Raw genomic sequence first — 14,991 nt, 5'->3', positions numbered from 1 at the left:
AAAAAATCCACATTATTTTCTATCTCCAGGTACAGTCCGTTACGCGTCAATAAACGCTCATAAAAACAAGGAGATGGGCCGCCACGACGACCTGTGGTCGCTGTTCTACATGCTGGTCGAGTTCGTCAACGGACAGCTGCCGTGGAGGAAGATCAAGGATAAGGAGCAGGTATGTCAATACTGACAACAAAGTGGCTGCGAGTCAATAATCGGCCACAAGATAGGTCGCCACGACGACCTGTGGTCGCTGTTCTACATGCTGGTCGAGTTCGTCAACGGACAGCTGCCGTGGAGGAAGATCAAGGATAAGGAGCAGGTATGTCAATACTGACAGTAAAGTGACCGCGAGTCAATAATTGGCCACAAGATAGGTCGCCACGACGACCTGTACCTGTGGCACCTGTGGTCGCTGTTCTACATGCTGGTCGAATTCGTCAACGGACAGCTGCCGTGGAGGAAGATCGAGGATAAGGAGCAAGTACGCTGTCAATACTGCCAGTAATAATGTCAGTACAGGTGGGCATCAGTAAAACAGTCAGCACAGACCCGTGTCAATAAACATTATGATTAATGCCTATTAGTAAGGCATTAATCATAATGTCAGTCCATCAGTAACTGTCGATACAGTCCGTTTCGTCAATAATGATGGCAGTACAGTACTCTACGCGTCAGTAATTATGATATAAATAACTAAGAGTAAGTAAAGCAGTCAATACTGTGAAAATCAATAACCAAGGCTCGAAACTCGGTTAAATTTCCAAACAGTCATCATGTACTAGGCGCAAAACCATTTTATTTCGGTTTCGCTGGGAATACTGTAATTTTTTACCAGTTTTTATGAGAACAGTTCTTGTCAAATCGCGCGATTAGTGTATAAATATAAGTTCATTCATTTAATAACTATCCGTTATGTCCCCAGGTCGGACTGATGAAAGAGAAGTACGACCACCGACTCCTCCTCAAGCACCTGCCGTCAGAGCTCCGCCAGTTCCTCGAACACGTGCAGCAGCTGGAATACGCAGACAGTCCAGATTACTGCATGCTGACTGCGCTTCTGGAGAGGTGCTGCAAACGGAGAGGCATCAGGGACACCGATCCGTATGATTGGGAGAAAGATGTAAGTGCTTCAGTATTATTGACAGTATTTTTAATCTGTATTGATAGAATCTCAATGTTGGAATATATACTATATTCGGCTATCTCGGATTCAGACATGGTTTGTGAAAGATGTAAGTCCATCAGTAATATTGACAGTATATCAAGACTCCATATTTCCTCACTGAGAGAAATAAAAAGGTATTTTTAATTATGACCCAATCAAATTGCAACATGATTAGTTATAAATATTTATGGATGAAATATTGACAAAGAATTTTGGGACAGATCATGTCTAGCAGATAGAATAAATTTTCTGGAAAATTTTATACGTTTTAATTATACTTGAGTATAATCATGTTTAAGTCAATCATGTTACTTAATAATCAGAAGCTATGCTTTGTACATGCGCTATATCACTCAATCAGTACAACAAAATATTTATCATTATTTATTTTCGTTATTACCGAATTTTGAATTTAATTATGAAATCAAACGATCATCAAAACCACACAACTATTAATAAAATAACAAATCAATCAATCAACATAGCATATGTTTTCAGGCTTATATCTTCGATTCCGATTCTGACTATACAGAATAACAATATTGGTGAGACAACATTAGTATATCTCTGTCTGTCACATCTAAATGTACTCTTGTTTATTACATACATATTTGTAATTTGTCATACATATTACAGCATTTAAAGATACCGAATTCATAATGCGTAATCGCATGAAGTCAATAAAATTATAGGCATGAAAACATTACATTACTGATATCAATATTGATTGACATTATTATAGTATTAAGTCATATCACAATGTAAAGGGGTATTCATTTTCATTTCGTTAATGGAATATGGTATTCATTTATATGTTATTTTATGTGTATGAGTTTTCTGTTATGTCTGTTTGTTCTAAAATCAAGGTACACTACCGTCAAAAAGTTTAAGACCAAACGCAATTTTTAGTTTCATTTTCAAGAACACGTTTGATCGGTAACCCATTTGTTTTGCAAGAAGACAACAATCTCAAGCACTCGGTAAAGATCTGGAAAGGCTACACAGCCAATAAAGAACAGCAAGGTGTGTTAAAAACATGATTTGTCCACCACAATCACCAGACCTTAACCTGATCGAGCTTTCATGGGATGAACTCGCCCGTAGGGTCCGAAAACAATGTCCGACATCAGCAAAAACTCTATGGGAGATGCTGCAATATGAGTGGATATCCATAAACGCTACTACACAAACTTGTAGAAAGAATGTCAAGATAACTCTGTAGTGGAAAAGCGTCAAGGATTTTTCGATGAGAAACTGTAAAAAAAAACTTTTTATTATTATATATTTGCCTTTTTTAAATAAATTCTAATGAATAATTGTATAACGCTTTATTTTTCGGATTGTAGGTACTGCAAAGTAGTATTTTTAAAAACTCATTAAAATGTTGATTATTTGCTTATTCTGTGTTTGGTCTTAAACTTTTTGAGGGTAGTGTACGTTACATTTTGTTTATCTCTATGGTGCGGATATAATCGTCACTGGCATCAAAAAGAGAAATCAGAAATCATCGCATTTATTCGTGATGAACTATAACATACAAAACTATAGCATAACAAAAATAATTTAAACACAGAATAAATAAATAGTTTACCACGAAATGATCCCACCTCAGCATACAGAGAGAGAATAAAAGGGATTGTAAGGGATATAGGATAGCAGGAAGCAATTGCAAAGGGCTAGATTTATCGTTTGGTAAGCTTTTCAATGGGCTAGCGGTTCGAACTGGTAGGTCTTTCACCGGGTTAGCCGTCTTAAAGGGATGCTCATTGAAATGAACAAAAATAATAATCTTGTATTTCATGAAAAAAAAAACATTTGTACAAACTTAACTATTAATCTTAAATTAAAACGATTCTTTGAGTTAATGAGTCTAGGTGGGTAGGTAGGAAAGGGTTAGTCCGGTCCCCCGGTCCCTGTCAAATAGGGCCAAGCCCCCTCCCGGGAGTCCCGGGAGTCCCGGGAGTCCCGGACAGTCCCGGACAGTCCCGGGGCGGCGGCAGTAGCAGTGTGCTTGCTTGTCCCGCAGGCGGCGGCGGGCGGGGCCGCGCGCGCGCGCGCCGCCGCGCACGCCGCGCCCGAGCTCGCCGCGCCCACCGACAGCGTGCCCGACAACGTGAGTACCGAGTACCGCTCCACACACACGTGCACGTTGCATATATATATAATGGGAGAATCAACTTTTTAGCGTCACTCGTTGCCATGGTTACGATTAGTTGTCCAGGGGACAAAAGTTCATTGAAATACTGTTTTTATGGTACTTAAATGTATCAAACTTGCGTTTTTGTGGTCGTTATAACCAATGTCCATATTGGGCCCCCTACTAAGCTTGTTAATAGAACGGCATACACCGTCTCTTCAAACAAACTGTGCCACTGTTGTCCCTTGGACAACGGGACAGGATAACAAAACAAAAAAAGTTGATTCACCCATCTGCATCTGGCTCAGCCTTGGGTACCCATCGACCCAATGGTTTACCTACCCAAATTGGGGTTGGTTATTAACAAACTACTTATTTAAGTAGGTAACGTTAATAAAAGTAGGTATAATTTATACCTTTGTAATAATCTTTGCATATTAGTATAACATTGTAGGTATTAACTTATATATAACATTCTTGTGTACCCCGTGTGGATGTATGTACGAGTATCAACGAGCCTGCCCGTGCATACATATACATGGATGAATGAATACAGATTCACTCAAGTTACTGATAACTTTGTTTTCCGCTTGCTGTTCCCACACTAGCTACTTTAGATTAAAACATATTATTATTAAGGTAGGGCACTCGAGGTCTATTGACACATTGCTTATGATTACATTATTTTTTGTATAAAACTGTTACCTAAATAAAATGTTTTTTTAGGACGTTTTGAACTTTTGGTTTTTTTTTTCCGTATTTTTGGGAAAGATTGCTAGCCTTTGGATAATAAAACACACGACGCAGGTGTAGCTACCTAAAATATGGATTCATTATGAATGAAAAAAATCACAAGTTGTTTCAAAGTACATTTTTTCCCGTTTTTTCGTTTTTATCGGAAAAATATAGGCACTAAGTGACATTGTTTTTTTTTTTCAAATAAAACTTAAACATGGCTTTTAGAAAAAAACGGGAATTTCTTAGTATATGACATTTATTTCGGTCGATAAATAACCAGTAAATGCCTACTTACCTGCTTGGATCGTAAAGTTACAAGTATTGAACAATTGCAGACCCGTCGTCGCCTAGAAATGGAGGCGACGATGGCCGGCACGGACACGGCGCCCGCGCTGCTGGCGCACAAACTGGAGAACAAACGGCCCGAGCCGGACAAACACGTCAATGGATACGTAAGTATTAAAAACACATTTAAAATAATATCAAGACAGATGTCAGATCCACGACGCAGGCTTCGTCAATATATACGTAAACAAGCAAAAAAAAAAAAACATCCACAACACGCTTCGTCATCGTAATATGGCTATCCTACAAAATATATATCCACAACACGTTTCGTCAACGGCCTACCTAGTATCTATATAACAAAAAGCAATAAACAAATAGAAACCTACCCCCCACTCTGATTTTCACCCGGACCAAAAGTGCCAAAAATACTGGCGGCATTGCCTCGCTGAATGGCCAGTGATATCTGCTGGACCAGGAAAGAACCAGAGCGAGGGTCGCAGCCCCCTTCTTTCAGCCGACGCCCTATGCTCTTGAGAATGGCTTTAAATTGGCTTTATACGTAAGTTGTATATGTATTTCCTGGCCTTCAAACTCCTTCGAAGCTCTTTTTTTAATACTATATCGGTGGCAAACAAGCATACGGCCCGCCTATGAACGCCTGCGACTCCAGAGGTGTTACATGTGTTGCCGATCGTAACTGTACTGCGAACGCAAGAAACGATTGGACTTATTGGGTACATAATAGTTATGTATTCTGTAGCATTCGTTTATGAGACTGCTAGCTTAACTTTTTTTTTTATATAAATATTATAGGACATTATTACACAAATTGACTAAGTCCCACAGTAAGCTCAATAAGGCTTGTATTGAGGGTACTTAGACAACGATATATATAATATATATAAATACTTAAATACATAGAAAACACCCATGACTCAGGAACAAATATCCATGCTCATCACACGAATAAATGCCCTTACCAGGATTTGAACCCAGGACCATCGGCTTCATAAATAAATAAATATAAATAATAAATATTATACGACATTATTACACAAATTGACTAAGTCCCACAGTAAGCTCAATAAGGCTTGTGTTGAGGGTACTTAGACAACGATATATATAATATATAAATATTTATAAATACTTAAATACATAGAAAACACCCATGACTCAGGAACAAATATCCATGCTCATCACACGAATAAATGCCCTTACCAGGATTTGAACCCGGGACCATCAGCTTCATAGGCAGGGTCACTACCCACTAGGCCAGACTGGTCGTCAAACCTTCAACGACCGGTCAACTTATTTAGTATAAATTTCATTTTGAAACTTGGAGAGACTTTACACCTCCAAATCTTATTAGTATTAGTACTCTGACATTGGGGACCTTTTACATCTCCAGATTTAAAGTATTTTTAACTATAGAGACTATACATCTCTATTGTATTGTAATTATTTATTTTAAGATTATTATAATGTCATGTTTGCCCAAGTATTGGTTGTTGTATTTATAAATGTTGTTATGTATTTTTCATGTCACTATATGATGTTACTATACATTTTGTATTGACTTGTAAAAGAGCCCTTGAAGTCTACTTGCAGAATACAATTTTGAATTTTGACGAAAGCGCTTATTAGCGTTCTTACCTGATAGACGGTTTTAACCACTTTCAGTATGAATTTTACAATAAGTTCAACATCAATATTTATTCAGCAACTAGGCCACACGGGCACTTTTGCACGTCAACATGGAATTTACACACTAGCAAAAACAAGTACATTAACAATTATAAAATACAATTAACTGAAAATATAAATGCAAACTAAAATATTATTACTTAGAGATGTATCAATTCCTACATACATCAAAACTGATTATAGTCGTTACCGACTGATGGCAGTTCCAAACAGAAAAAAAAAACCTTAGAGATGTATAAAGTCTCTTAATGTCGAATTACAAAAACAATCTACATGACATTAAAGCTCTCCAAGGGGCCTCTGTCTGTTGGATCTATATCCCCACGCAAGCCTATAAAAAAAACGGGATTTATAGGCCCGTGAAATCCAAGGAGATACAATAATAAAAAAAACAAACAGATAAAAAAAAAATCTAAAATTATTTAGAGGTGTAAATATCTCTAAATGTCAGAACTAAATGACTTTTATCAAATTATCCTTAGAGATGTATAGAGTCTCTAAGAGTCAAAATTCCGTATAATTAAAACATTCATTAGGATAAAAGAAACATACGAGAACCGAATGAGGTGTCTCACTGGGAGAGACACACACAAGGAGATATAATAAAATAAAAAAAACAAACAGATACAAAAAAATAAACATGTTGATTGTCTACAGTCCACCACAGACAAGCCGACGGTGGAGAAGGAACCAGAGCCCAGGACCACTCCAGCGCCCTCACCCGACAGACATGCCAAGGTATTTGTCATGACTATACTCTGTATCTTTAGGTATTTAAATAAAAGTAAACAAAATCTACCCTCAAATGGCTCCTACCTCTACCTTCCATAACCCTTGGAGTGGTAGGCCGTCGACTCCTGACCGATTATGTCATTTAAATTTCAAATTTGATTAATTGAAATAAAATCAAAATTTCAATAACTTAAAAACGACATATGCCACTTGAAGAGTTAATACACATTATTTTTAAATGTTAAGTCAAAATGTTCTTTATTCAAATAGGCTCTTCAACTAGTATTTTTTTGTGCAGGAAACCAGCACTTCAGTGGTGACCGGTACGACGGCCACGCGGCCCGAGCGGCAGAGCGTGCCGCCGTGCAAGCCGCGCGTCGGGCCCGGTACGTAGCACTAGGGGGCTCCTATAGCACTTCAGTGGTGACCGGTACGACGGCCACGCGGCCCGAGTGGCAGAGCGTGCCGCCGTGCAAGCCGCGCGTCGGGCCCGGTACGTAGCACTAGGGGGCTCCTATAGCACTTCAGTGGTGACCGGTACGACGGCCACGCGGCCCGAGTGGCAGAGCGTGCCGTCGTGCAAGCCGCGCGTCGGGCCCGGTACGTAGCACTAGGGGGCTCCTATAGCACTTCAGTGGTGACCGGTACGACGGCCACGCGGCCCGAGTGGCAGAGCGTGCCGCCGTGCAAGCCGCGCGTCGGGCCCGGTACGTAGCACTAGGGGGCTCCTATAGCACTTCAGTGGTGACCGGTACGACGGCCACGCGGCCCGAGTGGCAGAGCGTGCCGCCGTGCAAGCCGCGCGTCGGGCCCGGTACGTAGCACTAGGGGGCTCCTATAGCACTTCAGTGGTGACCGGTACGACGGCCACGCGGCCCGAGTGGCAGAGCGTGCCGCCGTGCAAGCCGCGCGTCGGGCCCGGTACGTAGCACTAGGGGGCTCCTATAGCACTTCAGTGGTGACCGGTACGACGGCCACGCGGCCCGAGTGGCAGAGCGTGCCGCCGTGCAAGCCGCGCGTCGGGCCCGGTACGTAGCACTAGGGGGCTCCTATAGCACTTCAGTGGTGACCGGTACGACGGCCACGCGGCCCGAGTGGCAGAGCGTGCCGCCGTGCAAGCCGCGCGTCGGGCCCGGTACGTAGCACTAGGGGGCTCCTATAGCACTTCAGTGGTGACCGGTACGACGGCCACGCGGCCCGAGCGGCAGAGCGTGCCGCCGTGCAAGACGCGCGTCGGGCCCGGTACGTAGCACTAGGGGGCTCCTATAGCACTTCAGTGGTGACCGGTACGGTGCTAAATATATCGAGAAGTACTTAAGCTATCGATCTGAAATTTGCAATAGTAATGAACAACGCTAACCCAAACATATTGGAAGTGTAGTTTATTTTATTTTATATATATTATGGAAAATGTCCAATATAATGAGGGGGCACAAATTCAAAGTCTAGTTACTATGTTAAATGGGGTATCATTTGAAAGAGCTCAAATTGAACATTACAAAATAATTTTTTTTTTCATAGTGGAAAAAAAAAAAACTTATGAAGGAAAATGTGACTAAAGACACCTTCTTTCAAATAAAATAAAAATTATTGAAATCTGTTCACATGATAAAAAATTAACTCTGAAAAACCAACATTCATACAGATCGCACAAATTAGTTAGCCAATTTGCCCATAGATGGCGCTGTATACAATTATGCTAATAGTATACTTCTAGTCAAGTCTTTCGTGATTATTAGGTACATGAGAAAATTGAAAGTTAGTACGGAACCCTCGGTGCGCGACATAAACAAACTCTCACTTGACCGGTTTTTATGTATGACACTAACGCTATTGGTTAAATAGCAGCCAGGGCTCGGAATCTGTTTTTTTTTTTACCCTGAAATAGCCCTTCTTCGTCCTGCCCTTTTCCCATTATTTGGGGTCGGGTCTCCTCACTCTTCTGCGCCAAGCTAATCTATCCTGGGTTGTTTTTTCAGGCAAATGGGCTTCCTTGAGGTTTCTTTGTATTTTTGACCACCAGGTTAGGGGCCGGCGGCCTCTACCTTTCTTTTGTTCTGGCAAATCTAGTGCAAGCTGTACCACATGGTCCTCACTTCTTCTTTTAACATGTCCGTACCATCTGAGACGGTTTTCGGTGAGTTTCTTGGTGATCGGTGCGACTTTAAAGCTGCCTCTTATATATTCGTTGCCCGTTACAAACCCTGAAATAGCCCAATATTTTTTATTGTAATGTATGTTGATGAGGTATGTTGATGATGATCGTATGTGCAGGCGGGCCGACGCTGGCCCGGCTGCGCGTGGTGACGGCGCCGCCGTGCTGCGTGCAGGAGCTGGCGCGGCCCGACCACACGCCCGCCACCAGCAACCCGGGTGTGTACATGTACATGTTGCAGTAACAAATCATTTCGTATAATTACAGTGAGACACCTCATTCGGTTATAACAACTCATCTACACCATCCATCTTCATATCTTAACATTCATTACCACCATCACCTTTCATAACAACACAACATCATCCCAGTGTCACATAATTAATTCATTAGAGATATAAAACATCCCACAGACCTTACGGATCCAGCCGCCCGTACACTTCGCGGGGACTGGACCCAAAATTTTAAACGCATAATAAAAAAAGAAAAAACCTCATTCGGTTCTCGTATGTTTGTTTTATCTAGAGAGATTATTAGTTAAATTTCTCAGTATTAATGATCCTAAATATCTTTCAATTTTTATCTAAAATTGTATAAATAAAACATCTTTTGCAACTAAATTTTTGGGGTGGAGCGCTGTTTACCCTAAAGTACAGGTTATACCTATTTAGGAAGCAGAGTTTCTAATTTAAGGAAATCTATGTAATTTTGATGTTTATGAAATAAATTCATTCATTCATTCTTCCATATTAATGAATGTTTTAATTATACAGAATTTTGACTCTTAGAGACTCTATACATCTCTAAGGATACTTTGATAAAAAATCATTTAGTTCTGACATTTAGAGATATTTACACCTCTAAATAATTTTAGTTTTTTTTTTTTTGTGTCCATTTGTGCTTTATTATTATTATTTTAGTTTTTGTTGTTCGACTTTTTTGAGACCTTATACATCTCTAAGTAATAATAATACTTTACTTACTTTTACTTTAAACACGTGACGTGAGTTAAAAGATATTTTAAATTCAATATTTACAAAAATATGCTTATTAGAGGTCCACGAAAGGTTTAACATGTTCTTATATTCCATAAGAATTTATTGGGATACAATTCTGCCCTAAGATTTGATATTACTTCCCACATCGCATATTATTGTCAGGTTTTTAAAGGGTCGGCAACGCGCATGTAACACCTCTGAAGTTGCAGGCGCCCATAGGCTGCGGTGACTGCTTACCATCAGCCGGGCCGTATGCTTGTTTGCCACCGTCGTGGTATAAAAAAAATTATTGTCACTGTGACAAAGTTCGAATGACACAATCAATTTCCTTACCCGCACAATGACTATGAGTGAAATCGTCGATGGTGGTAGGTGATCAATCCTGTTTTAATTATTTCAGCTGAAGCGGTCAGCCCTAGGATCTTAGCCGACGTGGACAGCGTACACTCGGACACACATTTCAAGAGAGGTAATAATTAAACTTTAAAATTGCACATACTTAACCTTGTAAGGCCCAATGTACATTACAATGTACATAAACATTGAAACTTAATTGAGACAAGAGATCGCCACTTCACGCCAGTTGGGTACTCCGAGGGCGGACAGGTGTTTTAGGACTTCGTCACTCCAGCGGTATCTGGGACGTCCAGACGGACGTTTTCCACCCGGGTGCCCCACATGCGCTCTTCTCACAGCACGATCCTCTCCCGTTAGACCGCGACCCAAGAACAGTTTCTATGACCAATCGCCTCCCGGCTGAAAATCGTGTAGTGGTTAACCGCTAGGTATGATGAACCCTCGTGGACGTCAGCTGCCGCTCCGTTGGTGGTTTGAGGAATGGCAGCCACCGAAACACGTAAAACAAAAAAAAATGTCATCGCCATTTGATACTTTGTCAAATGATAGTTCAGATGCTGTTGTTAATTTAAAAAATCGTCCGCCGGTTATACCGCGGTGGTAAGAACATCAGCTGGTCGCTAAAACATGTAAAAAATAAGCGCTATACCTTTGCATGCATCGCCTAAAAAGCCATCAACGGATTACGCAATTTACACATTACGCATACTTTGCCGCACATAAAGTGGTAGGCGCATATTTTTTACATGTTCATTTTACAGCTGACGGTCATTCCACCGCGATAGAACCGGCTGACGGTTTTTTTGAGTTTAAAACAGCATCTAAACTAGCATCTGACAAAGTATCAGCTGGGAGGCGATGACTGACGAAATATGCTCCTGGCCCGCTGTCTACATCCTCTCCAGGTGACCGAGCCAGCGGAGTCGTGTGGCTTTGATCTCGCCAATGATATTGGGCACCGCAACCAACCCCTCTAGCTCCCCTATTCTTCCTATGCCTCCAAGTTCCATTCCGCCTGATAATGTACCAGCGGCGGCGCGTCACAAATATTCGTGGGGAACCCGGAGCTAATTTTGCTTTCCTTTTCTCCATGAATCGATCGTGAAAGTACTCTACTGGCTGAAATTAGACAAGCCGGTGGGAATCGAGTTCTTTGAACGATCCGCCACTGATGTACTAAGCAGGGCCCGGAATTTACGCGGCAAAACAAATGACTGTCGCAATCTAGCTAGTGTTAGAAACATTTTTTTATCGATATCGATAGTTGTGTGTAATGGAAGGAAAAGACGGGCCACTATGTAAAAAAAAGTGAGGTTTGTATATAATTAGCAGGCATCGGAGTTTTTATCGCACGGTAAGACTAATAGCGAGCTATGGAGTCGACATTTGCAATAAAATTCAACTCATAATCATACTATTATTATTAGTACAACTCATATTAATAGTAGCGGATGAAACAACGCGTCAAAAGTATCTGACATCCCGGATAACTTTTCCAAATATAGATAAATCTCTAAAATTTACATTCAAAAGTATATATTTTATCTTCATTGTTCTACATATAGAACCATCCCTGTATGTTAAGCTGTTACAGGATGGTAGATACTTTTGACACCTTGTTTGATCCGCTACTTTTGATGCTGACTGTACATCATATGAGAGGTGTTTGGTTAATAATAATTATTGTTTCACTATGTTTTTGCCTTTCGGCGTACAAAAACATACTTACATAATTAATTGTATACAGTCTTCATAACAGGCAATACATAGTCATCAATTCATCATCAATATTTTTTTTATTTTACAAGTGTTTATCAATTTATTTTAAATTAGTAATCAATTTGTAAAACAACTACATACAATTAGTAAGATACTTATAAAATAACACAACTAAAACTAAACCTAACTAAAAAATTTAAAAATCCCTAAAAACTACCTTCTAAGCCTAGGCCCCTTGGCAAGGTGCCCATCACGCAGGCAGCGTTCCCGCGCTGTATTGCGATAGCAATCCTCTTAATAATTTTTATTAATAATTATATTTATCTTAATCTTCAATAATTTATATTCTATAACATTGTTATAAAACTATCAATCAATTCAATATGTCAACGAGATAAATTACAATTACACCGATTTAAAAATATTAAAATTAAAAAATAAAATTTTGAACATTCAATATATTTAAATATATCAAAATATTTCGGCATGTTCTTTTATATAATAATACTCGATATCGATAAAAAAATGTTTCTAACACTAGCTAGATTGCGGCAGTCTTTGGTTTTGCCGCGAAAATATCAAGGGTCTGCCTGAAAACCAGCGTTGTAGTAAATACACTGCAACACTATGCTGAGGCAAGCTCCTTTTTAACACTCATGAATATTTCTCCCTCATATATACAACTCAATTTCTTGGTTTTTAAGTCAGAATTTAAGGCTTATTTGTATTAAATGTCACTGTCTGTTAACTCTGCCATTTCATGTGATGTTGAATAAAAATTTTCTATGTCTATGTCTATGTCTAAAATTCCGTGCTCTGGTACTAAAACTAATTATTTTCGCAACAGGTACCCGCAGAACAGCGAGGGCTCGCGCCGACCAGAGCTACACACAATTCGCCGTCATGGACGATGAAAACGTTTCTGCTCTACAACAGGTACACTAAATTATCCATTATTTATTAATTTTACCTTTATTGCACAATACAAAAAAATTACAAATGGCGGACTTAATGCCTTAAGGCATTCTCTACCAGTCAACCACTGGGCTAAACAGAAACTAACAATTGGTGTTGAAATGAAAATCATTACAGAGCAAAGAGAATTAAGAAGACCAAGAGTGCTCACTCCATACAACGGTTTTGTTACCAAAATAAATAAATAAATAAATATTATAGGACATTATTACACAAATTGACTAAGTCCCACAGTAAGCTCAATAAGGCTTGTGTTGAGGGTACTTAGACAACGATATATGAATATTTATAAATATTTAAATACATAGAAAACACCCATGACTCAGGAACAAATATCCAAGCTCATCACACGAATAAATGCCCTTACCAGGATTTGAACCCGGGACCATAAGCTTCGTAGGCAGGGTCACTACCCACTAGGCCAACCCGGTCGTCAAACCTATACTACTATTTACTATTATTTTCGTAGTCTACATCCAGCGTCAAGTAGCGGAACTCTCAGTACTGCTACTCGACAATAGATGTCGCGGCAAACAAAAAGTCTAATCTCAACGATTTTCCGCTAATATTATAACCAGAGTAACTGGAACTCTATTTTCAACTTCTACGCTTACTCTGGTTATAATATTAGCGGAAAATTGTTGACTTTTTGTTTGCCGCGACATCTATTGTTGAGTAGCAGTACTGAGAGTTCCGCTGCTTGACGCTAGATGTAGACTACGAAAATAATAGTATTTTTGGTAACAAAACCGTTGTATGGAGTGAGCACTCTTGGTCTTCTTAATTCTCTTTGGTACAGAGAGATAAAAGTAACTATCTAAACACTACTATTATCAATAAACAATTAATAAATACATACATATACCATATATACATACATACACATATATATAATATACTTGAAATATTATTATATCTGTATGGTATAATAAATAAATTCAAACCTTCAAGAAAAGAGCGTACTCCCATCTTAAAGGCCGGTAACGCACTTACAACCCCTCTGGTGTTGCAGGTGTCCATGGGCGGCGGTAATCGCTTACCATCAGGTGATCCGTCTGCTCGTTTGCCACCTCTACCATAAAAAAAAAATATCCTTATAACATTATTACACAAATTGACTAAGTCCCACAGTAAGCTCAATTAAGCCTTGTATTAATTAATAACGTGTCGTGTGAAGAAAACGCAATTCTTTAACCACAAAACGAACAAAAAAGCTTTTTTAACGACTTGGGCCAAAATACAAAAAGCTTTTTTGGGGACTTGGGCCAAAATACAAAAAGCTTTTTTAGCGACTTGGGCCAAAATACAAAAAGCTTTTTTGGCGACTTGGGCCAAAATACAAAAAGCTTTTTTGGGGACTTGGGCCAAAATACAAAAAGCTTTTTAGCGACTTGGGCCAAAATACAAAAAGCTTTTTTGGCGACTTGGGCCAAAAATCATATAAGTTTTTTGCTCCTTATGAATGCGTGATTAAATTCTGTCGGGTTTAATCGGCCCTCGGTGTATAGGGAGCGTGCATGAACTGTAGGAGGCAGCACAGGAGCCGTCAGATTTTTGGCGCGAGGCGTAAATGTGATGTTTATTGTTCCGATGTAGCCCACAAGATGGCAGAACCTACTATGCACAAGAAAACACGTGACGTATACATGTGCATGTTTATGGTTCCGATTCAGGCCACAAGATGGCAGACCCTCCAACGTGCACGGTCCCTATATATCGTTGTCTAAGTACCCACAACACAAGCCTTATTGAGCTTACTGTGGGGATTAGTCAATTTGTGTGAGAATATCTTATAATATTTATTTTATTATTAATAATGTTTTTTGTAATTGTTTTTTTTTTTTGTATTCATAGGTGACAAAGGGAGGTGCACTGACTCTAGTATCTTTATGGAAATCTCAGTTCGACGATTCAGAAGAGACCACAGATAATGAGTGGAAACAAGAACAGTTGCAGGTAAGAGCAATCTTTTAATTGATTATAGAAAAAAAACAACTTTTATTTAGGCATAGAGCGCTCACTCCAT

The 14,991-nt window shown here is 39.6% G+C and overlaps 1 protein-coding gene across 1 annotated transcript in view; it reads left to right on the top strand.

The window, feature by feature from the left end:
- LOC133532880 (SH3 and multiple ankyrin repeat domains protein 1) overlaps positions 1–14,991 on the top strand; it is a 114,286-nt gene that overhangs the window by 72,542 nt on the left and 26,753 nt on the right. Inside the window, exons 10-20 of the mRNA XM_061871740.1 lie at positions 30–169; positions 920–1,117; positions 3,189–3,275; positions 4,373–4,489; positions 6,687–6,767; positions 7,060–7,147; positions 7,750–7,896; positions 9,036–9,134; positions 10,315–10,383; positions 12,838–12,926; positions 14,820–14,921. Of these exons, the coding sequence (XP_061727724.1) occupies positions 30–169; positions 920–1,117; positions 3,189–3,275; positions 4,373–4,489; positions 6,687–6,767; positions 7,060–7,147; positions 7,750–7,896; positions 9,036–9,134; positions 10,315–10,383; positions 12,838–12,926; positions 14,820–14,921 (1,217 nt within the window). The remainder of the gene's footprint in view (positions 1–29; positions 170–919; positions 1,118–3,188; positions 3,276–4,372; positions 4,490–6,686; positions 6,768–7,059; positions 7,148–7,749; positions 7,897–9,035; positions 9,135–10,314; positions 10,384–12,837; positions 12,927–14,819; positions 14,922–14,991) is intronic.

The sequence above is a fragment of the Cydia pomonella genome, chromosome 28 (genome assembly GCF_033807575.1).
Source record: "Cydia pomonella isolate Wapato2018A chromosome 28, ilCydPomo1, whole genome shotgun sequence".
Lineage (NCBI taxonomy): Eukaryota > Metazoa > Arthropoda > Insecta > Lepidoptera > Tortricidae > Cydia > Cydia pomonella.
The sequence above is the reverse complement of the archived record's forward strand: the minus strand, read 5'-3'. Positions and strand labels throughout refer to the sequence as shown.